At 37.1% G+C, this 23,804-nt stretch overlaps 4 protein-coding genes across 8 annotated transcripts in view; 2 read left to right on the forward strand and 2 right to left on the reverse strand.

Annotated features, from left to right (window-relative positions):
- Positions 1 to 6,997, forward strand: part of LOC135126328 (signal-induced proliferation-associated 1-like protein 2) — a 47,125-nt gene extending 40,128 nt beyond the window's left edge. For 4 of the 5 annotated variants that reach the window (XM_064052315.1, XM_064052299.1, XM_064052306.1 and 1 more), the window contains exons 4-9: positions 2,298 to 2,807; positions 2,866 to 4,014; positions 4,064 to 4,615; positions 4,668 to 5,070; positions 5,663 to 5,989; positions 6,270 to 6,997. In XM_064052315.1, coding sequence (XP_063908385.1) covers positions 2,298 to 2,807; positions 2,866 to 4,014; positions 4,064 to 4,615; positions 4,668 to 5,070; positions 5,663 to 5,989; positions 6,270 to 6,483 — 3,155 coding nt within the window. In that variant the 3' untranslated portion in view covers positions 6,484 to 6,997. Of the gene's footprint in view, positions 1 to 2,297; positions 2,808 to 2,865; positions 4,015 to 4,063; positions 4,616 to 4,667; positions 5,071 to 5,210; positions 5,330 to 5,662; positions 5,990 to 6,269 lie in introns of those variants that run through there. The other variant, XM_064052334.1, reaches the window with a different exon arrangement.
- Positions 6,998 to 7,072: 75 nt separating this feature from the next.
- Positions 7,073 to 17,733, forward strand: LOC135126352 (galectin-8-like). Its single transcript, XM_064052346.1, has 6 exons — positions 7,073 to 7,351; positions 7,608 to 7,696; positions 11,243 to 11,531; positions 11,722 to 11,853; positions 12,614 to 12,779; positions 17,135 to 17,733. Exons 1-6 carry the CDS (start codon positions 7,226 to 7,228, stop codon positions 17,428 to 17,430), a joined length of 1,098 nt encoding a protein of 365 aa, XP_063908416.1. The 5' UTR covers positions 7,073 to 7,225; the 3' UTR covers positions 17,431 to 17,733.
- A 1,582-nt stretch (positions 17,734 to 19,315) lies between these two features.
- On the reverse strand, positions 19,316 to 20,048 carry LOC135140484 (uncharacterized). Its single transcript, XM_064071098.1, has 2 exons — positions 19,866 to 20,048; positions 19,316 to 19,807 (listed from the first exon to the last, which is right to left on the reverse strand). Exons 1-2 carry the CDS (start codon positions 19,985 to 19,987, stop codon positions 19,444 to 19,446), a joined length of 486 nt encoding a protein of 161 aa, XP_063927168.1. The 5' UTR covers positions 19,988 to 20,048; the 3' UTR covers positions 19,316 to 19,443.
- A 2,174-nt stretch (positions 20,049 to 22,222) lies between these two features.
- On the reverse strand, positions 22,223 to 22,981 carry LOC135140569 (uncharacterized). Its single transcript, XM_064071216.1, has 2 exons — positions 22,804 to 22,981; positions 22,223 to 22,746 (listed from the first exon to the last, which is right to left on the reverse strand). The coding sequence occupies exons 1-2, from the start codon at positions 22,923 to 22,925 to the stop codon at positions 22,383 to 22,385; spliced, it is 486 nt and encodes a 161-aa protein (XP_063927286.1). The 5' UTR covers positions 22,926 to 22,981; the 3' UTR covers positions 22,223 to 22,382.
- Positions 22,982 to 23,804: the final 823 nt, after the last annotated feature.

A 23,804-nucleotide genomic window follows, 5' to 3' on the forward strand; every position in this document is an offset into this window, starting at 1 on the left:
AATTTTCAAATTTTAGGTTTTCTCATTTCTCGGATTTTCGTTTTTTCGAATATGTATTTGATTTATCGAATTTTCGATTTTTTATATTCGGATTTTCGACTTGTTTCCGTTCCGATTTCTCGATTTTTCAATCCTTTGAATTTCCAAATTTTCGAGTCTTCCATTCTTCAGTTTTTAGACTTTCCAATTTTTACTTTTCGGTTTATCGATATTCCAATTTTCAGTTTTTTTACTTTTCATTTTTTTGATTTCGAAATTCGAGTTTTCAATCTTTCTAGTTTTCGATTTTTGATTTTTCGACTTTTCACTTTTTACATTCTTCAATTGATTTTTACATTCTTCAAAGGTTATCGTAAGTACAGTAGATGTGAATGTTGTTGAATAAATGTTATTTAAACGTTAAAAATTAAAATGATCCTGAACTTGTGGTTTATGAATCCGTGTTAATTTTTGGGGAAAAAATCAAAATTGTAGATATATAACAATTTTTCAATATTTCGACTTCGAGATTTTTCATTTTCTTGATTCTTCCTGATTTCTTAATTTTTCGATGTTTCAGTTTTACGATTTTTCAATTTTTCGATTTTTAATTTTTTCAATTTTAAAATTTTTGGAATTTTCAATTAATTTTTTTGATTTTTAACGTATCGAAATTTTCCAATTTCCGGTTTCTCAATTTCTCGATTAATCGATTTCTCCATTCCTCGATTTTTTGACTTTTCAATATTTTTTCAATTTTACAATTCATCAGTTTTTCGATTTTTCAGGTTTTTGTTTTTTTTTTGAATTTTTCAGGTTTTTTATTTTTTTTTCGATTTTTCCATTTTCAATTTCTCGATTTTTCAATTTTTTAAATTTTATATTTTTGCATTTCTGCATTTTTTTATTTAGTTTTTCGATTTTTCAATTTTTCGTTTTTTTAAATTGTACAATTTTCGACTTTCCAATTTTTCGATTTGACAATTTTTTATACATATTTTAATTTTCTGATTTCTCCAGTTTCTCGACTTTTCGGTTTTTCAATGTTTAAAATTTTTCGATTTCTCAATTTTTCGAGTTTTCGATTTCGCAATTTTTCAATACTAGAAGTTTTTCCATTTCTGGATTTTTCAATTTTTCGATATTTTAATTTGAGATTGATGGTTCATCGATTTTTCGACTTCTCGTATTTTCAATTTCTTGATGTCTCGATCTTTTGATATTTCGATTTTTCGATGTTCGGATTTCTCGATTTATCGGTTTTCCGATTTTTCTATTTTTCGAATTTTCAGCCCTTTGATTTTTCATTTTCGATTTTCGAAATTTCAAATATTCGAATTTTCCATTTTTCGATTTTAGAATTTTCGATTTTTGAATTTTCAAATTTTAGGTTTTCTAATTTCTCTGGGATTTTCGTTTTTTCGAATATGTATTTGATTAATCGAATTTTTGATTTTTTGATATCCGAATTTTCGATTTGTTTCCTTTTCGATTTCTCGATTTTTCAATTTTTCACTTTTTTGATTTTCCAAATTTTCGAATTTTAGATTTTTTGAATTTTCGAGTCTTTCATTCTTCAGGCTTTGGGCTTTCCAATTTTTTACTTTTCGATTTTTCGATATTCGAAGTTTCAGTTTCTTTATTTTTCGTTTTTTTTTGTTTTTTCCAAATTTCGATTTTCGAAACTCGAATTTTCAGTCTTTCTAGTTTTCGGGTTTTGATTTTTCGATTTTTCAGTTTTTACATTCTTCAATTATCATATACAATTTTGTCGAATAAATGTTATTTAAGTGTTAAAAGGTAAGAAAATCTTGATCTTGTAATTTATGAATCTTAAATTGTTAAATTTTTGTACTCAACATAAGATTTTTGAGAAAAAAAAATAAAAATTTTAGATATAACAATTTTTCGATTTTCCAATTTTTGGAGTTTTCGATTTCCCGATTTTTTTATTTTTCGATATTTTGACGTTGAGATTTATATATTTTTTTGATTCTTCGAATTTTCGGTTTCATGATTTTTTCATTTTTCGACTTAATTTTTTCGATTTTAAATTTTTCGACGTTTCAATGTTTTTTGAGTTTTCCAAATCTTCAATTTTTCGATTGTTCAGGCTTTTGATTTTTCTCTCGATAGTTCAGTTTTGACATTTTTCAATTTTAGATTTTTTGATGTTTCGATTTATAGATTTTTCAATTTTTCGAATTTTTAGTTTCCGGATTTTTCGAATTTTCGATGTCTCAATTTTTCAAATTTCAATTTTGACATTTTCATTTTTCGATTTTTTGATATTTCAATTGCACGATCTTTTTCCCCAGAACACCAAAACTGGTTCGGCATGGACGAGCAGCTCGGTCCTGTAGCCATTTCCATAAGGCGTGAAAAAGTCATCCATCCGGACAACCAGCTCTCTTCTTCAACCTTGATGCAGTATCAGTACCGTCTGGTCATCCGCACCTCCGAGCTACAAACATTCCGGGGTGCCATCCTCGAAGACGCTATTCCAAGTATCAAAGCGTCCAGCAACCCCAAAACTCTAAACGTCAAAGAAGTCCTCGAATACGTCGCCCCCGAAGTTCAACTGAGTTCGTTGAAACTGGGGATCCAGAATCAACAAACCGAAGAGCAGCTTTTAAAACTCGACGAGCAAGGATTGAACAACCACTACAAAGTCGGGGTGATGTACTGCAAAGCGAGTCAGTCTTCGGAAGAAGAGATGTACAATAACGAGGAAGCGGGTCCGGCGTTCGTGGAATTTTTGGAAACTATTGGAAAGAAGGTTAGGTTGAAGGGGTTTTCCAAGTATAGAGCAGGATTGGATAATAAATGTATGTATGGATAGTTGGGTACGACGGGAATAGAAGGTTAAATTTTGTTTGGTTGCAGCTGACTCGACGGGACTCTACTCGGTGTATTCACAGTATCAGGATTGCGAGATCATGTTCCACGTGTCTACTATGTTGCCTTTTACACCGAATAATCGCCAACAGTTGTTACGGAAGCGCCACATCGGCAACGATATTGTTACAATCGTGTTTCAAGAACCCGGTGCTTTGCCGTTCACTCCAAAGGGTATACGATCTCAATTCCAGCACGTGTTTATTGTAGTCCAGGCTATCAACCCGTGCACCGAAAACACCCACTACAAGGTAGCCGTAAGCCGTTCCAAAGAAGTGGAAGTATTTGGGCCACCAATCAAGGATGGCGCCATCTTCCCTAAAGGCAAAGCCTTTGCAGAGTTCCTTCTGGCTAAAGTCGTCAATGCCGAAAACGCCGCTCATAGGTCAGAGAAGTTCGTTACAATGGCGACCCGCACCAGACAGGAGTACTTGAAGGAGTTAGTAATCAATAACTCCACGTCCACTCCAGTGGACACCCACCAGAAGTTCTCGATTTTCAGCAGCAAAAAGAAGGACAAGATTCGTCCTAGGTTTATTCCGGACGCGTGCCAAAGAGGCGCTATTTTGTGGCAAGTGTTGCTAGACGATAGCGGGCAATCTCAACAAATCGAATGCTTTTTGGGGATCTCCACCGACACGCTCGTTTTGATCGAGGAGACTTCAAAACAGATCGTCTTCGTGACACCGTGTAAGTCGATCCTGGGGTGGTCCACCCAGTCCAACGGGTTGCGGATTTATCACCATCAAGGCGAGTGTATGACTATGTACATGAGGGACAGCCACGGGGATCGCGACGAGTTGGTCGAGATCATGGACCGCTTGAAAGCGGTGACTCAGGGAGTTCTCGCCAAGGAGTTACCTCTGAAGCGGAATATAATGGGGCAGCTGGGGTTCCACGTGCAACCCGACGGTATCGTGACTTTGGTGGAGAGCGCGGGCGAGGCGTGGCACGGAGGTCTGCGCCAGAACTCGCGCCTTGTCGAGATCTGCAAAGTCGCGGTATCTACCTTGACGTACGACCAGATGGTCGATCTACTGAAAACCTCAATTCTTGTTACTTTGACTGTGATACCTCCTTTGGCTGACGGGTCTCCGCGCAAGGGCTGCACGCTCCAAAACTGTAAATATAACGAAGGTAAGATCCCACCGACTGCGCCATTTGTGTTACCGACACTCTCACGCAGGCAATTACGAGGGGGACTACGAAAACTTAGGGACTGAAGACGCCAAATCTCGCAAAGCGCCGCAGATGCAGCAGGCCGTCCCCGGCAACCACCGCCGGGTCTACGAGCGGAGCTTCTCGCCGCCGCGCTCGAGCAACAGCTCGGGCTACGGCACCGGCAGCAGCAGCAAGTCGTTTCACGGGCTCGCCGTGAACCCCGAGGGGACGATGACGAGCTCGTCGAGCGGCCACTCGAGCGACGACAAGTGGTACGACGTGCTGCAGGAGCTCGAGCCGCCGCCGGTGCCGCAGAAGACGCCGTCCAGGTCCAACAACACGTTTCCCTCGACACCAAAGCGCAACAATCAAATGACACAGCTGCAGGTCTCGCAGTCGCACAACCACTTCGGGCCGCAGCCGATACATCACAACAAAGTACAAATCAGCCATTCGTTACCTCTGCAACATGTCAATTACTCGCAGCCGATGACGGCTGTGGTGCATAGCAGCACGAACGACTACGAGCTCGCATACAAATTAGAGAAGAACAATATGGGATGCGGAGAGGGTTTTGGTGAGTTTGGCCGCGTACGAGCGACGGGATTGTAATGATTTTGTTGGTTTAGCGAAGCAACAAAGACAGGAGTCGGATTACATGATGACGAGGCAGTTGAATAGCGACTTCGGGAGGATGAATATGAACGACAGCCATTCGACGGATAGTTCGATCAGCGAGAGGTTATATGGGTTAGGGAGCGAGGATGAGCTGTCGAACGGGAGCGGGAACGTGTCGCCGAGGAGTCGTAGGGCAAAGCATCTGACGAACAGCAACAGCAGAAATCACAGTCCGAGGTCGGTGAACGGCGAGGCGAAGTTGAGACCGGGGGTGACCGCGAGGTCCTCCAATCGGAACAGCGCGAATTTGTCGTCGAGCAATTTTCAAGAGGAGTTGTTGAGGTTGATCAACCCTGACAGTATTGAGGCTTCTGCTGAGCCGAAGTTGCCAAAAGAAACGAATAGTCATTCCAGGTAAGGACGGGTTGGTTTGCTTAGGGGTGAACCTCCCATTTCCGTGTTATCATAGTAACGTAAATGTTAAGAGAGGTGGTTCAACCTTAAGGGCAGGAAGTGAAATGCGTTATTCGGCATGTGGCGTATGTTTGTTTCAGGTTGTCGTGAAGGGATTTGGATAGTGAAACGTAGGAATTTTTCAGTATTATATTTATGGTAGTTAGACAGACATTTGTAACGTTTTAAAATAAACGCTAACTGTTCTGAAAAAATAAAAGTTATTTCTTCCTACACGTTAGACGCTTGACGTGATTATTTTTGTTTAATTATAGATAGCTCCGCGTATTTATTATGATTTACTTGATTGATTATTTTCCAAATATTGAAGAGTAGATGTTTGCTTTGGCCGCATTGGAGTAATTTAAAGCCAAAATAAAACGGATTTTCGGGCTCGTGTTTCAAAAACCAACAAACCACGAACGTGTTAAATCCGACTCTTATTTACTACCACTAGTAATCAACCGAGTTCAAGCTGCATTCGAACAACGCATTCGATTCCTACCTACTGCGCCACTTGTAGGTGTTGCATCTAAAACCCATCCGTTTGTAGAGAAAACCTAAACAACACTCTCTCCGTGCACAAAACCCAGCCCGAAGTGATACTAACCCTGGCGCGACCCGCCACCGTGATCTCTAACGCGAGTACGACATCCAGCCCTCTACCCTCCGAATTTAAAAGTTCCAAGGACGAGCTCACCAGCCCTACCAAAACCAAATCTGTAGTTTCCCTAGAAGAATTCCCCGTTCCCGATGACTGGCCGACCCTCGTTGACACCGCCACCCGGGTGCTCATGCAGGTGGCTTCCGACAGCTACAAACGCGAAGAAAACAAAATGTGGGAGGAGGAGGCGCCCATAGACGCGTCGATAACGTCGTCGTAAGTATTGACTGAATGAACTAAAATTCCGCTGTGTGGACCGGGCTTGCAAGCATTGTCGAGGTAATCGTAAAGCTGCAACAAAAGTGAGTGATTTTAGTAGGGTGTAAAGTCGGGGCGTTAAAGCTGGAGCAATAAAGTTAGTCGTTTGGGATTGGATGTGTTGGAAAATGGAAAAGCGCGATTGTTGCTTTATTGGTGGCGGTTTCAGTGTGATAAAAATCTTTCTGTAAAAATTAAAATCGCGAAATGTTCACAATGGAATGTTGTGGTTTTCCAGGGTGAGTTCTAGCACGAGCGTGCCCGAGCTTCAGAACCACGTGACTGATTTGGAGTCGAGCCTGAAGCGGGAGACGCGGAGACGGCTGTCGCTGGAGAACGAAGTGAGAAGGCTGAAGGAGGAGAATAAGAAACTGAAGGACCAAGCACAAAGTGCGGTGCAGCAGCTGCGTAAATTTACGGAATGGTTCTTCAAGAACGTCCAAAGGCAGTAGGCTTTGTACATATGTACCTATTTTAATGTTGAAGTTGTAAATTTTTAACATAGTACAAAATTGTTGTATTTATTTATTGTTTGTTTGAAGAAGAAATTGTAGTTTTTGGGTCAGTATTCGAAATTTGTTGTCGAATCGGTGAGCCTCGGCTCGAGTATTATTTTAAGTTCAGATAATTTATAATAGTTACCACACAGTTTTATTTAACCACCACTTTTAAGATAATTTTAAAATTTTGTTACTTATAGTACTGTTATGTATTTACTGAGTACGTATTATTTTATATAACTCTTAAAGAAGTGAACACCAAATCAAATTTAATGTTAATTCGTAGTCGTAGTGTTATTGCATCCATTCCTGAACGAGGAGTATTGTTTGAATCTGATGGTGACCTGCTGATTGCCTTATGAATGGATTTAAAATATTTTAAGGAACTTGTTATGTAAACGTAATTTTCCATTTACTATGTAAAATGTTTATTTAAAAATAAAAGTGCAAACATAAGCCAGCCCCACCTGTTAACTCTTATTTTTAGCCGTGATCGTGCGCGTGACGCAGCTCACTTAACCAGGTCAGGAACAATTAAAAGTCCGCTTAGTGGCGTTCCGCCATTCTTATCACGTCGTCTTTACCGGCGACCGCCGCCCCATTACTCACCCATAGCCACCCATGGAACTATCGAGCTGTATTTATTTATATCCATTCAGTACAGAGCGCGCATTCACCGCGAGCGGCATGAAAAATGTCCGAGCCCGCCCCTGCCCCCAAAAAACAAGTGTTCTGCTGCTGCTGCATCCCCCGAGAGCGCGAAGAACCGGAGGCGGTAGCGACCGCTCTTAACAGCACCGAGGCGGCGCCTGCAGTGGCGGTAAATTTGATTTTAGAAACTTTTGCTGCAGGGTTGACCCCACCAAAATCGATACCTACGCCCATGCCCGCCATATGTTGGGTCGAGCCGACACAAAGCCAGGTAGAAAGTGCCAAATGGATGCGTGTCGGCTTTGTTGGGTCACCAGCGTTATGCCACCGTTATCTAGCTCACACTCACTCTGTGATATTTGCTTAGTGACCTCCCCATTAGCATAATGCAGATAGAAAATGACATCTCTTATTGTGTTCGACAGAAAGTGCCTTTCTCGGCCGACCTGCCCGCAGACTTAAGCATTGGAAAAGCGATCTGTGTCACCGGGACTGTGTTGCCCAAATGCTCAAGGTTTGTGTTCCAAATTAAATTTAGTTTTGATGAGATTATTCTAATTCGTGTGCGTAACCTTGGCGATGTCAACAAACATACGTGGTTTGCCAGATAATAACGCCGTGTAAACAATGCAGTATTTTTGGGAAAGTGGCACGTGGGGCCACGGCGATTGGGTGCCGGAAATGCCACAAAAAGTTTCGGGATGTGGCGATAGGTGCGTGACCCCCACCACGTGTGAAGGAAACACCGATTGGTGTTATCACTTGAGGCATCATTGCGATTGGTTTCAGAGCGATCAGGATGACTAATAACATGACTTTTCTCAGAAGTGTCACTTGCTTTGTATTGAGGAGGTACACCTTCTAGGAAGTACGTCACTGCTAATTAAGGTTAGGCAAGAGAAAAACACATTGCAATCAAGAGATAAGTACACAGTCATTGTATACCACAGAATAAAGCGAAAGTCAACATCATAGTAATTTTTTGCGTGGGCGAAACCACAGTTAAAATAATACTTAAATAATACCAGCGAGCCTGAAATTATTTCGTTGTTTCGTTTTACAAATTTCCGGTTTAATTTAAACTTTGTATTTATTTTGAATGGAATTTCATTTACATCATCCTTTTGTGGGTGGCTTACTGGTAATAGATTGTTTTTAGCGAATTAAATTTAAACAGAGAGATTGTGATGTCATCCTGTGTTGGCAGCTTATCATTGTTTTAGAATAGCAATTTTTATCAGCTTGGGGGTCATGAGTGAAAGTACATCGCATATAGAAAGATGGGAATTATATTTGAAAGAAAAGTTAGATGTTCGCAGTCGGAAAACATTTGCAAGTGATAATAATAATTAGAAATAGAGAAAATAGTAATTCAGACCAAATACCCACAAAATCTTAGTGCTCATTCACAATGGGCATAAATCATAAGGTTGTCATAAGCATTATGCGCATTGTGAACGAACACAACCATAGAGCACTAAACATACATTTTTATGTATTAATGCTTAGGACATTCTTAGTGCTCATTCACAATCACAATGGGCATAAAGTATAAGGATATCACAAAATAGTAATTCAGACACAAATACCCACAAAATCTTAGTGCTCATTCACAGTGGGCATAAAGCATAAGGATGTCCTAAGCATTATGCTCATTGTGAACGAATACAAGCATAGAGCACTAAACATAAATTTTTATGCATTAATGCTTAGGACATTCTTAGTGGTCATTCACAATGGGCATAAAGCATAAGGATATCACAAGCATTAATGCATAAGAATTTATCTTTAGTGCTCTATGCTTGTTTTCGTTCACAATGAGCATAATGCTTAGGACATCTCTATGCTATATGCCCATTGTGAATGAGCACTTATGCTCATTGTGAACGAATACAACCGTAGAGCACTTTTATGTATTAATGCTTAGGACATTCTTATGCTTTATGCCCATTGTGAATAAGCACTTATGCTTTATGCCCATTGTGAATGAGCGCTTACACAGTCTCAAAGCTGATTATATTATTCAGAAAAGTGGTCTTAATTTTCACATGTTAATTTTTTGCCTTGAAAACCTGAGAGAACAGGGGGAATAGGACCAACTCGTTACATTATAGTAAGTGTTACACACACTAATACATCAACAAATTGACAACCTTTTTTTTGAGATACAAAAACAACTTTTATATTGAGGCTCTTCATTTTTCTTTCCAACCTTGTTGGACGAAGATCACGGGAGTCGAGATTCTTTCAAACTACTCCAAAAAGAAAACAAAGGTGGATTATTTCATTTTGCTGCAATGAATTGTTGTTGCTTGACGTGTAAATTATTAAATTTCTTGGAAACCTTGAAACTATGTCTATTAATTGCTCGTGTCGATTTCCATGTGGGTGAATCGTTAAAAGTACAGCTTAAATGGTATTAGGTAATTAAATCTAACTTTAAGGCTAACACTAATGTCTTGACTGGGTAATTTTTACCTTATTCGGTTTAGTTTAGGTAGTAGTTTATATGATTGATAAGCAAACAATTGGTAAGGCGTAACCAAGGCTACTGCACTTAACCTTTAAGTAATGTGCATTCCATAAACAAATACGCTTAAGTATGTAGACAAACTGAAAAAGTATTACATAACTGAAAAGTTATTACACGATTTAAAACCTGAAATAAATCTGAAATTCCTGCAGCATTTATTTTGTATATTTTGAATTTAATCCAAACGACCAGTAAACTGCATTAATCTGCACAGTTGGAGAAGTTATTAGGTCGATGACACTAAAATCGTTCATGTGTATTTAGTTTGGGAAGAGCAAATTATAAAACTGTGCCGAAACATTTGCAAATAATGGAGTCGTTTAGGTTTTGGTAAACGTACTAATTAAAGAGACTTTTTTGATTTACAAAAAATTCGTTACTTGTTAATGAATCAACAAGCAACGCTCGTGGCGACTAGTGCGAATTTCCATTGAATCGGTCTGACACAGCGTTAAGTTTTAATGATGCTAATTTTGTTGGGAAATGTTTTGGCATTTTGTCAAACGGTTGATACATCGAGGTTTTTGATCAAGAATTTCCTGTCCAATAATTCGCTGATTTACGGTTGGCTATAATTTTTATATTCAATGAAATCAGCTTCCGAGTTAAATTTAATTCTACTACTACTACTAGTGTAAACAAATTGGCTGTTTATAAGGAACGCAGATTTATATTAACACCATTACCGAAAAATGGTGAAAAAAGTTCAGTTGACAATTTTGACATGAGCACAGCTGACACAAATGCCACTTTGACAATCAATAGTCACAAAGAAATTTCCGCTATAAATTTTTTTTTTTAATTTGTTGTGCAGCATATGCGCACACACTGGCTTTCATATTTATTACGTAACTGTAATGCAATAGGAGTATGAAATGCAAATTTAATCGAATAACAGGAGTAGGATTACCGGCAAAACACAACGTAGTTACTCTACATAATATTAATATATGAATGTATTTCGAATAATCCTCAAGATAAATAATCAAATTTTTGTTACAAAAGCGTTTTAAACTAACGATATTCTACTTTGCATTCGTAAGCACAAGCAGCTGTCTTAAATGACAACTAACATTTGTGAGATCCTCGCCTCCGATAGGCTTTGTCTTTACAGGCTTAGTGTTGTACTAATTTATCAACCGTTTTTGTTGTGTTTATTAAGTCATCAACACTTTCCGATAAACCCATTATTCAAAAATGTGCTTAGTGCATCACTTTTAACACCTCGAACCTGCCTCATCTTCCTCATCCAATATTTCACTCTCGCCATCCCCAACACCGCTGCATCTCTGCCGGTCCGTGTCATCCCACGGCCCATTGACATAACGTGACAAATGGCCGTTGATGGATGCCGACTGGGACATTGCAGCCTGTTTCCTTTACAATTAATTACTTGGAACTGATTTATGGAGTCTTGTGCTGGCGCTGATCGCCGTTTTTCCGCCATTGTTCCGACCACCAAAAAGCGGAAAAACCGACACGCAGTAAAAACGGCCTAATCTAATGACGTATCGTTTCCTTTTGTAGATTCGCGGTGAACTTAACATGCGGAAGAAGTCCCAACTCGGACGTGGCCTTCCATCTGAATCCGCGCCTTCTTCAACGCTACGTGGTGAGAAACACTCGTTTAAACGGACATTGGGGAATCGAGGAAAAAACGTCCACGGTGAAGTTCCCCTTCTCGAGAACTAACACCAACTTCCTGTTGAGCATCCTGGTTTGCGAGAAGGAGTTTCTGGTCTCCGTGGACGGGATACACGTGTGCAGTTATGCGTTCAGAGTGCCTTGGGAGAAGATCACCCGGATTGAAGTCCAGGTAGCTTGATAATTTCGAAAATAATGTAGCGGGGCTTCTGGTTCATTTTTTACTATGTGGTGATTCAATTAGGCTGTGTAATTCCCGCCATGTCGACATTGTTGAATGTAAATGCTTAAAGTAGACAGTTCCTCGACCCTTTCATTTTATTGAGATAGATAGCGGTTAATTTGCGCATATTTCTATTCAGGGCGAAGTCGACGTGGTGAATGTAGAATACAAGTCCCTGGAAAAGTATCCCGAAATTGGCAAGCACACTCCTGAGGCAAGAATCGTCGAGGGATCCAAAGAAAACACCGACAGTGGCCTCAAAACTGGCATGGTAATGAGCTATCTTTGTAAACAGCCAATTTGTTTTATTGGAGACATAAAAAGTTTGTTTTATTATCGCGGTTTGATCCGGGCGGTGATGATTTCCGGGTCCACTTCTTCCTATTCTTACTACACTTTGTTGTATTTATCCAACTCCCCACATGGAGTTAGCACTAATTGCCAATTACATCCCTCACCGACGATCAATACAACAAAAACACGATCTCTTATGGGGAGAAGAGGGAAAATCCGCCGTCTTGACATTCCGCTAAAAATTCATTCAGCGGCGATGAGAGCAACGAGAGTCAAAAATGAGTTTAAAAAATCGATCTTGAGTTGTAAGTACTTAGTTGCTTTGAATTCAAATGCATTTTTAAATGAAAGACCGGGTTCGTGTTCCTTGTAGCAAATGCCACATGCATAGTAGGGTATTTAGGGCCCCAGGAATTTTCCTTTTGTCGGATGTTTGCCAGCACCATTAAAGCTTCACTTGACACAATAATAATTAATGCTAATTACAGCAAACGAGTTCGGTTTCCACCCTCCATAATTTCCGTACTTACCTGAGTACGTTTACACTCTGACAAGCCCATCCATCCCAACTTTTAATTAGCTCTCGAACCGGGATAATTTCTCAATATTTGCCTTGTACATCTAACCGATAGATTATACCCTCGGAAATAACCCTCTAATATTGACGTAAAAATCTAACCTCGATGAAATATAATGAAATTTTACACGATTTTTAGGCGCTTTTACGTGCTTTACAGGATACTCCGGTTACGTTTTTACTGCTGGAGGGTTTTCAGCGAAACTGCCAATTAGAAATTTACGGCAGGGTAAAAATTCTACCCCATTCGTTCTACGTTAATCTGCAAGGGGGCTCGCAGCGCTGGCCGCGTCCGAAAATACCGTTGCATTTGAATCCACGGTTTGGTAAGTACATATCATTTATAATATTGATGGGGTGGATGCAGGGGATTACGGAGAAATATGAATGGAAGTGTTTTATGGAATTTCTGTGCGTTGCATCGAATTCATTTCAGCGATCTATTTTTGGCGAAATGTACATATTTTATGGAAGCTTCGAATTTTTGGTATATAGCGAGGTGTTTTTTCAACAACCAGTTTTTTTTAAAGTGTAATTTTTTCGTAGCTTGATGTCGAATTGTTTACGTTAAATTTATTAAATTTTACGAATTTAAATAAGTTTTATTGTTTGTGAGTGTTACAAATTTAAAATTTCGCTTTTTGTTTGTTCAGGGATTATTCAACGTACATTGTGTTGCATTTTTAAAATGGGTGCAGAATGGCGATGTGCCGACCCTGAAGCACTTTCACAGGGAAAGTTCAAGTTGCTAAAAGAATATCTGATTTTTTCTAACATATACGAACCTTTTTGGAAATTATCATAAATTTTAAGTAATGGTCCCAATTAAAAAAAAAAAGTACAAGTTAGAGTTAGAGTTAGTTAAGTTAAAATCATTCCGAAAAAAGGTTCAACTCGACATATACTTTTTTTTGTTTAGGTATCAAAATATTGAAGAAATTATAGTTTTTCAATTATCCTGACGCCTGTATCAGTTTTATCCAAAAATCAAAATTGCCCAAATCGTTTAAAAAAGGGGTCGGGAATTTTCTCAGTAACACGAATTCGTTCTCGATTTTGTTGCATTTCTTCAAATAATGGAGCCACTGTTTCACTGAGATAAATACAAATTTCTAATATCTTCCCAAAACAACTGGTTTATTTTCGTTCAAGTCGGACCATACGTTGTTATTTTGTTTAAGAATCAAGATATCTAAACAAATACAGAATCTTTTAAAAAGTTTTAGAAAAAATAATCGTTAAACTTTTAATTATCCCGGCGCATCCACCATTTTGCAAAAAAAAAAAATCAAAATTGCCAAAATCTTTCCGAAACAAGGTTTATTTGATTGTGAATTTTCTCAGATAGACGAATTGTTTCTTGATTTCGTTATATTTCTTCAAATCGTGGTGAAATATTGAGAAAAATTCAAATTTCCAAAACCTTCCCAAAAGAATTTAGGTATCGAGATATTAAAAGAGATACAAAATTTTTGCAAAAATATATTGCGGTTTGCAAACATTTTTAAAAAATTTCAAAATAAATGTTTTTTAAAATTTTAATTATCCCGGCGTCTCCACCATTTTATCCAAAATTCAAAATTGCCCAAATCGTTTTAAAAAGGGGTCTATTTGATCGAGAATTTTCTCAGAAACGCGAATTGGTTCTTGATTTTGTTGTATTTCTCCAAATAATGGGGACATGGTTTGATTAAGATAAATACAAAATTTTCAAAATCTTTCCAAAAGAAGATGTTTATTCTTGTTCAAGTCCGGCCCATACTTTGTTATTTTATTCAGGTATCAAACTATTAAAAGAAACACAAAATTCCTTCTAAAACATATATCGTGGTATGTCAGAATCTTGGCAAAAACTTTAGAGAAAACAGTAGTTAAATTTTTAATTATTTCGGCTCATCCACCTTTTAGCACCAAAAAAATTAAAATTGCACAAATCTTTCCGACACAAGGTCCATTTGATTGGAAATTTTCTCAGAAACAAGAATTGGTTCTTTATTTTGTTGAATTTCGTCAAATAGTGGAGAAATTATTTTATTGAGAAAAATTCAAATTTCCAAAACCTTTCCAAAAGAGAAGCCGTTTATCCTGGTTCAAGTCGAGCACATACTTTGTTATTTTGTTTAGGTGTCGAGATATTAAAAGAGATACAAAATTTTTGCAAAAATACATTGTAGTTTGCAAAGATTTTTAGAAAATTTCAAAATAAATAATTTTAAAAATTTTAATTATCCCGGCGCCTCCACCATTTTTATCCAAAAATAAAAATTGTTCAAATCGTTTTAAAAAGTGGTCTACTTGATCGAGAATTTTCTCAGAAACACGAATTTTTCCTTATTTTGGCTCTATTTCTTCAAACAACAGAGAATTTTATTTTTATGCAAAAAATTAAAATTTCAGATACCATTTTAAAGAAAGTCCTATTATTTTTTTAGTTTTAAAATTTATAAATATCCTGGAATTTTCACAAGTTTTATTAAAAAATAATAATAATACTAATTACAACTGCCCAAATCCTTCTACCAAGGGGTCGATTTGATCTAAACGAATTGGTTCTTCATTTCGTTGTGTTTCTTCGAATAGGAGAAATTGTTTTATTGAGAAAAATTCAAAATTCTAAAACCTTCTCAAAAGAGCCGTTTATCCTGCTTCAAGTCGAGCACGGACTTTCTTATTTTATTTAGGTATCGAGATATAGAAAGAAAAACATTTCTTCAAAAAGATATTGTGATATGCAAACATTTTTTTTTTCTCCAAAATTAAAATTTACGTTCAGTTAAAATTATACGACAAAGAAAATGACTGAGGTTAAGATTGTGAGATAGAGAAATATTGTATGAAAACACATAATAAATAAACACAAAAATAACCAGTCATCGTTGCGAGGAAAAAGCGTCTCGGCAATGTAAATTTTAGCGTTACGAGGAAATGCCTCGATGATGTAAATTTTAACGTTGCGAGAACATGCCTCAGTGATGTAATCAATCTTTAGCGTTGTGAGGACATGCCTCAGTGATGTAATGATGATAACGATGATAATAACGATGATAACTGCCCAAGGGAAGAAATTATTTTAAGCCCCGCCAGTTCACGGTAGGAATTAGTAATTTAACTGCCGTAAATGAACTTGTGTTATCACTAGTTGACGATTAAAAAAACTAACCTGATCGGTGAATTTACAAACATTAACACAAATTTACACCACGTGGTCCGCGTTGGACGAAAGTCCGCACTTTTTCCGATTAAAAGGTCGCACGTCACCGAACCGTTTGACTCCCGCTTTCAACATGCCGCTCTCTTCAACCAAGCAGACTAACTAAAGTCCCCTAGCGCTAACGTGCACATGGTTGCCGATGTTTAATGATTTTTTGATTGAAATTTTTTTTCAAATTAAAATTATTAATATGTGATTTCCCGCCGCTGTTAATTAATTTCAGCGCGAAAATTTGATTCAAATTCGACACCACAAGATAGATACAAATTTCTAAATTCTTCGTCTATTTTGGTTCAAGTCGGCCCATACAGTTATTTTGTTAAGGTATCAAGATATTGAAATAAATACAAAATTTCTTCTAAAATATATAAATATAGGTATGCACGATTCTTTACAACAAACAATTTTTAAAACTTACCTATTCCGGCGCTTCCACAATTTTTATTAAAAAAATCAAAATTCGCCAAATCGTTCTAAAAAGGAGTCTATTAGATCTGAAACTTTCTCAAAATCACAAATTTGTACTTGTCTTCGCTGTATTTTTTCAAATTGTGAAACTTTGCACTTTTGGCTTGTTCGTGTGTATTATATATGAAATATAACGTATGTATTAAATATATAAAAATCGAAAAATGGTGGACCAACACCCCTGCAATACATTTATTTGCCCCACGTTATTAACAAAAAGAAAACATTCATGTGATACCTCTGACACCACAACAAAATCCTCCCGAACTCCTCCTTTGTCTTTAAACATTTAAAAAATCGCCTGGACTGCAGCAATTGAATTTGCAATATTTCCTGGAGCAAATCCGCTCGTCAGCACGGACCAAAGCGAAACCGCCCCTCCGGCAAAAAAGCATCCCTCCCGGCTTCAGTTCATCCGATTCGCTCGGGCACTAATTAGACGACCTACCCATCAGTGTAGTGTGTTGCGATGCATTATTAATTGATTTAATTTGGTACAAAGCCCAAACAACTCGCAATGTAACAGCGTTATAACGTGATTTATTTAATTGGATAAAGGGGAACAACAGGACCCTACTAATTTGCTTAATTTTTCATAGTTACATCTTGGTGAAACGGTGCGAATTTGTCGAGGGCCGAGTTCGAAAGAGTCCCTCGCTATCCCATTCTGGCGACGCAAACAAGGCTTTTCAATAGCGACAATCGGGGAAACGGTGTCGTTAAGGAAGAGGAAGATTGTAATTAGGGCGGCGCGGGGTGTGTTTATGCATGCACGACTGGGGCTGTAATTACTTGTTTCGGAAATTATGTGTTATTGTATGATTAGCTTTCGAAATTTGGTTAGGTTAGAAATGGGTTGAAAGACATTTTGCAGCATTGCGGTGTGACGCATTTTTCCACTTGGTCATTCATACCTTGGATATTATTCCAGCAATTTCCAATCCTTTGACAACGATCTTATCGGAATCTCGAGAGTCTCACCTGTTTCCTCTTACATTCCAGGTCTGGATTCTGGAGAGCCGTTGTTCGTAAGGAACGCTTGGATTGACAACGGATGGGGTCAAGAAGAGCGCACTCCTGGATTCCAATTTAAGCCGGGCTCACCTTTCATCATGGCAATACGAAGAGAGAGCGATCATTTTTCTGTTTGGATAGACGGTAAACTAGCTGGAGAATTCAAATTTAGAGGGGGTGTTGACGATATTGATACCATTTATATCGAAGGGGACGTCGTTATATTCGACGTCTGCATGACCAAGGACAGTGATAAAAAAGCGCCTTTAGCTGTTGTCGCCTAATTTTAATTATAAGAGAAAGTTTTATAGATATTGTTACCAGTTGATACTTAGATTTTTGTAACGTTCAAACTAGAGGAAAGACTGCTCATTGTTTTATTCAGGACCTGTGAAAATTTCTAGTCATGGGGGCTTGGGATCAATTTGTTCGTAATCTCAACAAGTATCATAAAGTTGCGACCAATTATTATGTATTAACTACTGTATTGTTTTTATTGTGGACGTAGCAACTAGTCTAATTTATTGTGACGTTGTCAATATTTTAACGCAAAGAAAGGAAATAAAATTTTGTTAAGATCGCACCTACTTATTGCTTTCTAATTTGTTCGACTCTTCAAAAGATTGATGACGTAATCGCAAAATTCGGTGTTTTTTTATATATTTTTTTTGTAGGTGTAAAAGTCACGTTTCACTAATTCATTAGTTGGACCATACCTTCGTGTTTAATTTAACTGTTAATTCATTCAGTGGCAGATTACGTTTGATTAACGTCGCGAATGTATCTACTCAAAACATAATTGCGTGCGATGTCGTTTGCATCCACACGTTTGCGAGCAAAGCTTTTGCTCGCAAATGTAACATTAGTGATTCCCTCAATAACGTAATGTCACTAATTAATTATAAATCGTAAATTTCAGCGTTCAATAAAAGCTCGCAATCCCGTCAACGTTCGTTAATGTCAAACCATAATTATTCAATTATTTTTGTCCTGCGGGGACGAACGTTTTGAGGTTGGCGTTAAAAAGTGGATACAATATGGTTTTTGAACTCTGACCTTGATAATTATCATGAGTATAATTAATTAAAAAAAAATCTTTTAAAAACTTGTTTAAGCCCGACGCCTCCACCATTTTTATCAAATGTTCACTTAAATTAAACAGTTTCTTAGGGGTTTTGTTTTTAGCATTTCGCTATTTATAGCTATATTAGCTGGTAATCTGGCAAACTAATCCCGGCGCCAGAAATTCCCATCCCAATTAAAATTTTAATGAAGCACCATATGCATATTAGATTTTTAATAATTCAGGCGCTGCATTTGTCCACGGTAGCTATTTCCGCTGTGATTATTGCTTTTAAAATTTGATTCCGTTATTACCAATTTTTCTCGATCCTCTGGCTCTCTGTCGGAAATTCCAATTAACAAAAGGAGTGCTTGACCCGTTTCCGGTTGTCGTTATTTTTTTCCGTCCAGGTGGAAGCGCGACCGTTTCCGGTGTTCCAATTAAAGTGGAGTGTAGGTGCTTTAATTACTCCATGTATTGAACACATGATGTGATGAAGTGCCAATACGCACCGAGGAAAATTTAATTTCTTTGTTGGGGCATCATTAAAACGATGATGGATGGGCGGCTCGAGTGGGCTTTTAATCGGTAAATAATTCTATTGGGGCGGTGTTTGCGTAAAAAACTGCCTCTTGAGACGGGAACTAACGACGTCTAATTTACTTAGCCGGTTAATTGTATATCGAACAGTATGGAGGACCTATTGTTATGCTGATAACAGAACGCGTTTTCTGAGAGGGTAGACCAATTTCGATTATTCGACGGCAAATTGCTCATTTGCTTGCTCGTTCTTGAAGTTAATGGAACGTATTATTTCCAGGCTTCGAGTAATTATGCATTATTGTAAATTGGAAATTAATCACGGGGTCCAAGGGGAAAACGGGAAGAGGACAATGGGATGAAAGTCGAGAGCTTGTCATAGAGGAGGCAAGATCAAATTGTATTAAGCTTACGGATTTTTATTTGATGGAATGTTATTGTTCGGTAGGGGAGGGACGACCTTCTAAGTTTCACTCAAAGGAAGTCATTTATTTTTCATACAAAATGTGTTGTTTGAGTGGAGACTTCCAAACTGTCAGTTTTTAAAGAAAGGAAAAAATTATAAATGAGTTTAAGTTGAATTTATTCATTAGTGATACAATTTTTGTTTTAAAAAAAATTAAATAAATAAATAATTAAATAAAAAAATTAATAGCAACGTTCTGCAGCTTTTGCTACTCAGGTTTGTCTAAAATTAAAATGTTCCTCTGATAAAGCCCCCGAAAAACGGTTCGCTGTTTCCGAAAGGTGTGTTGAAGGTTTGTCCATATCGCAGTCCACCTTCGATATTACTGTGCTGATCTTTCAGAAGTGTCTTCGTTAGGTCTGCTTGAATTCTAGTTCCGGCCCCATTCAAGTCTTGCACATTTAGCCCAGCACCCAGTCTTGAATTGTAATCGTGGTAATTTAAAGCAGCACCAACGTTCTGGGAATGGTCGACAAAATTTTTCGAATAGGTGGCTGAACCATCAAGACGTGAACCCCCATCGTCGTAGAAAGTACCAGTAGTTTTCAGATCGAGGATTCCAGGTTGTCGGACGTCCCAGTCGAATTTGTTACTAAAGAGAAAGATATAAAACTATTATTAAGAAAAAATAAAATTTACTTTTCGCTTACGGTTTCTCGTCGGTGGGTTTCGGAATTGGTATTTGTCTTCCAGGAACACTGTGATCCAAAGGGGACACGAAAGCTAAGGCCAAAGCCAAATTGGCAGCAAAAAAGACTACAAGTTTTTGCATTTTGTTGGTTAGTTTTGTTTGTCTATCTTCACAATGTTCGAATGACTGATTGAAGCATCCTTTGGGTCGGTTCTTATATGTTTCAATTGGGTTATTCCTTGAGTATAGAAGATAAAGAAGATTGGGTTTTACATATTCCCGCTGTGTTGGTCGCTCCGTATATTATTATCTGCAAAAAATTCACTTTGTTCAACTAGAAGCTTGACCTGAGATAACATTTGTTATATCATCATCTGGGTTTATTTTTTATACGTTACTGAACATTTGTAAATTGCCTTTAAAATTCCGCTTCTGGGGGCAGATTTGTTCATCAATCTAAGGGATATAACACTTTTTTATTGTTATGGTAATCAAATAAATTAAGCTGGTTATAAATTATTTTCATAACAAACTTAAATTAAACCAAATTTAGCACTTATAAGCATATTTCTACACCCAAAAAAACCTGCCGCATATTATAACCTTCATCCGGTTTTCGCAAACTAGGCAGCCAAGCTGCATCTTTCCCGCGGACGCAAGTCTCCCCATGAAGTCTGAATTTCAACATCTATTTATTTGTGCAATGATGAAACCTCATATTTTAACTAGAAACCATGTTCGGGTCCAAGAGTTTCATTGAATTTAATTTTTTGATATTAAGGATTCTCTAAATTCTATTTAAAGTATTACAAAGAAATTCACATTCTTGATCTGTGACAATTTCATGAGATACTGTACAGTTCAATTTGAAACTTCCTTAAATGCTTTGGCTACCGTAACAGCTTTGTTGTTTGGTAAAAGATATGCCCCGCCCACCCACCCTTTCTTTGTTTGGTAAAGGGTTTGCCCCACCCACCCACCCCTGTTTCATTTTGGTCACTCATTTTATTGGCTCTGAGAAGGAAGTTGGATTTTATAACTATTTAATAGGTTACATTTGTGTTAAACAACATTTACGTTTACACTTAAATAGGTACTCGTAATAAAAAATTATATAAAGTAGATACAACGAGGCACAGTTGTAATCGCCACCCCTCTCCTTTGGGCCAATGAAATGATTTATTAAAGTGGAGCTTGTGTGTGAGGGAAGAGCGTCGGTAATTTTGATTTTTAAATATGATTCTATCGTCTGATAAGTATGCTTATTTATAGTCAACTTAATACTTTCAATATACTTTGTTGAACAATTTGTCTAATTTTTTAACGGTTTAACAAATTTGTCTAAATTTTAATAAGATAATAATCGTCACTAATTGACAATATAAAGAGTACTCACTAGAAAGAAGAGGGCGTGGGCGGGTGGGGCTAAGACGTACTGATAAGATTGTAAAAAAACTAAACTTAGCCCTTCTTACTTCTTTTCTTCACTTCACTGACTTATTTTATTTACTGTAAAATGGAAATTAAATTCTATTTTCATAAGCGGTAGAGACTAAGATTTGCAATAAAATCAAAAATGGACAGATTTGACAGGACAATAAAGTTGTCATTAATTGACAGGATTAAGAGTTGTCACTAGAATAAAGAGGGGGCGGGTGGGCGGGGCTATTGTTTGTTGCAAGACTGTAGAAAAAAGTTAACATAGTCCCACCCACCTCCTTTCTCCATTTCACTGACTTATTTTATCTACTGTAAAATGGAAATTGAATTCTATTTTGTAAGCGTTAGAATCTAAGGCTTGAAATAAATTGAAAAATGACGAAGTTGTGCCGTTTTATTTCATTTAAGTTTAAATTCTTGATGACTGAATGAATATTAAAATTGCTTACTTAAATTAATTATGCCACATGATATCAAGGATTTCAACCTATAATGAATTTACATGATGTTAAATTAAGTCACACTTTATCAACGTTTTTAATGCATTAGCAAAAAAACCATGCAAAACGATTAAAACCACGATAGGCTGGTCTGGAAAACGTTGCGCTTTAGAGCGACGCCGAGAATAAATGTTCGAATTCAAGCCGCAAAAATATTATTAAGCCAGCAAGAGAATAATTAGACTTGGTCTGTAAATCTTTGTTTAGAAGTCAAAAAGTTTGTTATAATACAATTAATTCGCAGAAATGATAAAAGAAAATAATTCGTTGAAATATCGTGTAAGACCTCGCAGTGTGCCTTCGTAAGTCAGTGGAATTAATGCTTAGTTATTTTGTTAACGTTCTGTTATACGTTAAAGATTTTCTCAGCAATGGGTTTAAGTTCTCTTTATGTTTGTTGGAAGAAGATGGCATTAGACTTAGAAAACAAGGAAGATATTGTTTATAATTAATTACTTTATTGAACAGTTTCGTTAAAATGTTTTTAAAATTGTCGCCTCGAAAATAATCCAACTTAATAACAAATATAAATAAATAAATAACAGAAATTTAACAATAACATTCTACAGCCTTTTCATTCTCAAGCTTGTCGAAAATTAAAATCTTCCTCTGACAAAGCCCCCGAAGAACGGTTCGCTGTTTCCGTATGGGGTGTTGAAAGTTTGTCCATATCGCAGTCCACCTTCGATGTTACTGAATCGATCTTTCAGAAGTGTCTTCGTTAGTTCTGCTTGAACTCTAGTTCCTGCCCTATCCAAATCTTGCACATTTAACCCAGCACCCAGTCTTGAATTGTAGTCGTGGTAATTTAAACCAGCACCGATTTTCTGGGAATGGTCGACAAAATTTTTGGAATAGGAAGCTGAACCGTCAAGACGTGAACCGCCGTCGTCGTAGAAAGTCCCCGTAGTTTTCAGGTCGAGGATTCCAGGTTTTCGGACGTCCCAGTCGAATTTGTTACTGAAAAAAAATATATAAAATTATCATTAAGAAAATACAAAATTTAGTTTGGCTTACGGTTTTTCGTCGGTGGGTTTAGGAATCGGTATTTGTCTTCCAGGACCATTGTTATCCACAGGGGACACGAAAGCTAAGGCCAAAGCCAAATTTGCAGCAAAAAGGACTACTAGTTTTTGCATTTTGTTGGTTAGTTTGGTTTGTCTATCTTCACAATGTAAGACTAACTGATTGAAGGATACTTTGGGTCGGTTCTTATATGTTTCACTTGGGTTATTCCTTTAGTATAGAAAATAAAGGGGACTGGGTTTTACATATTCTCGCAGTGTTGGTCGCTCCGTATATTATCAGCAAAAAATTCGCTTTGTTCAACTAGTAGCTTGACCTGAGATAACAATTATTTGTTATGTCATCAGTTGGGTTTATTTTTTATACCTTACTGCATGTTGGTAAATTGTCTTTAAAATTCCGCTTCTGGTCACAGATCTGTTAATCAATCTAGGGGATATAACATTTTTTTATTGTTAATTTAATCAAATAAATTAAATTAGTTATAAATTATTTCCATAACAAAATAAAATTAAACCAAATTTAGCACTTACTTCAATATCCGATCCTGTCATAGAACATCACCTCTTTATAATGCTAATTTTGCCGAGTCTGTAAAATTTATCGCCTACCTTGACTGACATTTATTGATATTGGGTAGCGACTTACTAAACTGGTGGGTGGTTTTGGTTCATTTAAAGAGAATCGATGAATATAAAATAAAGAAGATACTTTTCTAATGCATTTTTTTTTCAACTCTAAACTCTTTAGTTTGACGATATTAATTTTTTATTTGGATTTTTCACAGTAATTTTTTCTTCCTTTAAAACAAATCTGATAATTAATAATGTAAATTAATTACATAATGAATTAACGTAAATATTTGAATATCACAATTTTAAAAACACAAAGAAAATGAGAACTCTGATTTAAAGTAACTGGATGCAAATACACAAGTTGTTGGGATGGTGTGGCGGCAAATTTAAATTATGACAGTTCAGAACTTAGCAAGC

This window comes from Zophobas morio, unplaced genomic scaffold, assembly GCF_036711695.1.
Source record: "Zophobas morio isolate AGI-343-1 ecotype UQ-CSIRO unplaced genomic scaffold, CSIRO_AGI_Zmor_V1 ptg000002l, whole genome shotgun sequence".
NCBI lineage: Eukaryota > Metazoa > Arthropoda > Insecta > Coleoptera > Tenebrionidae > Zophobas > Zophobas morio.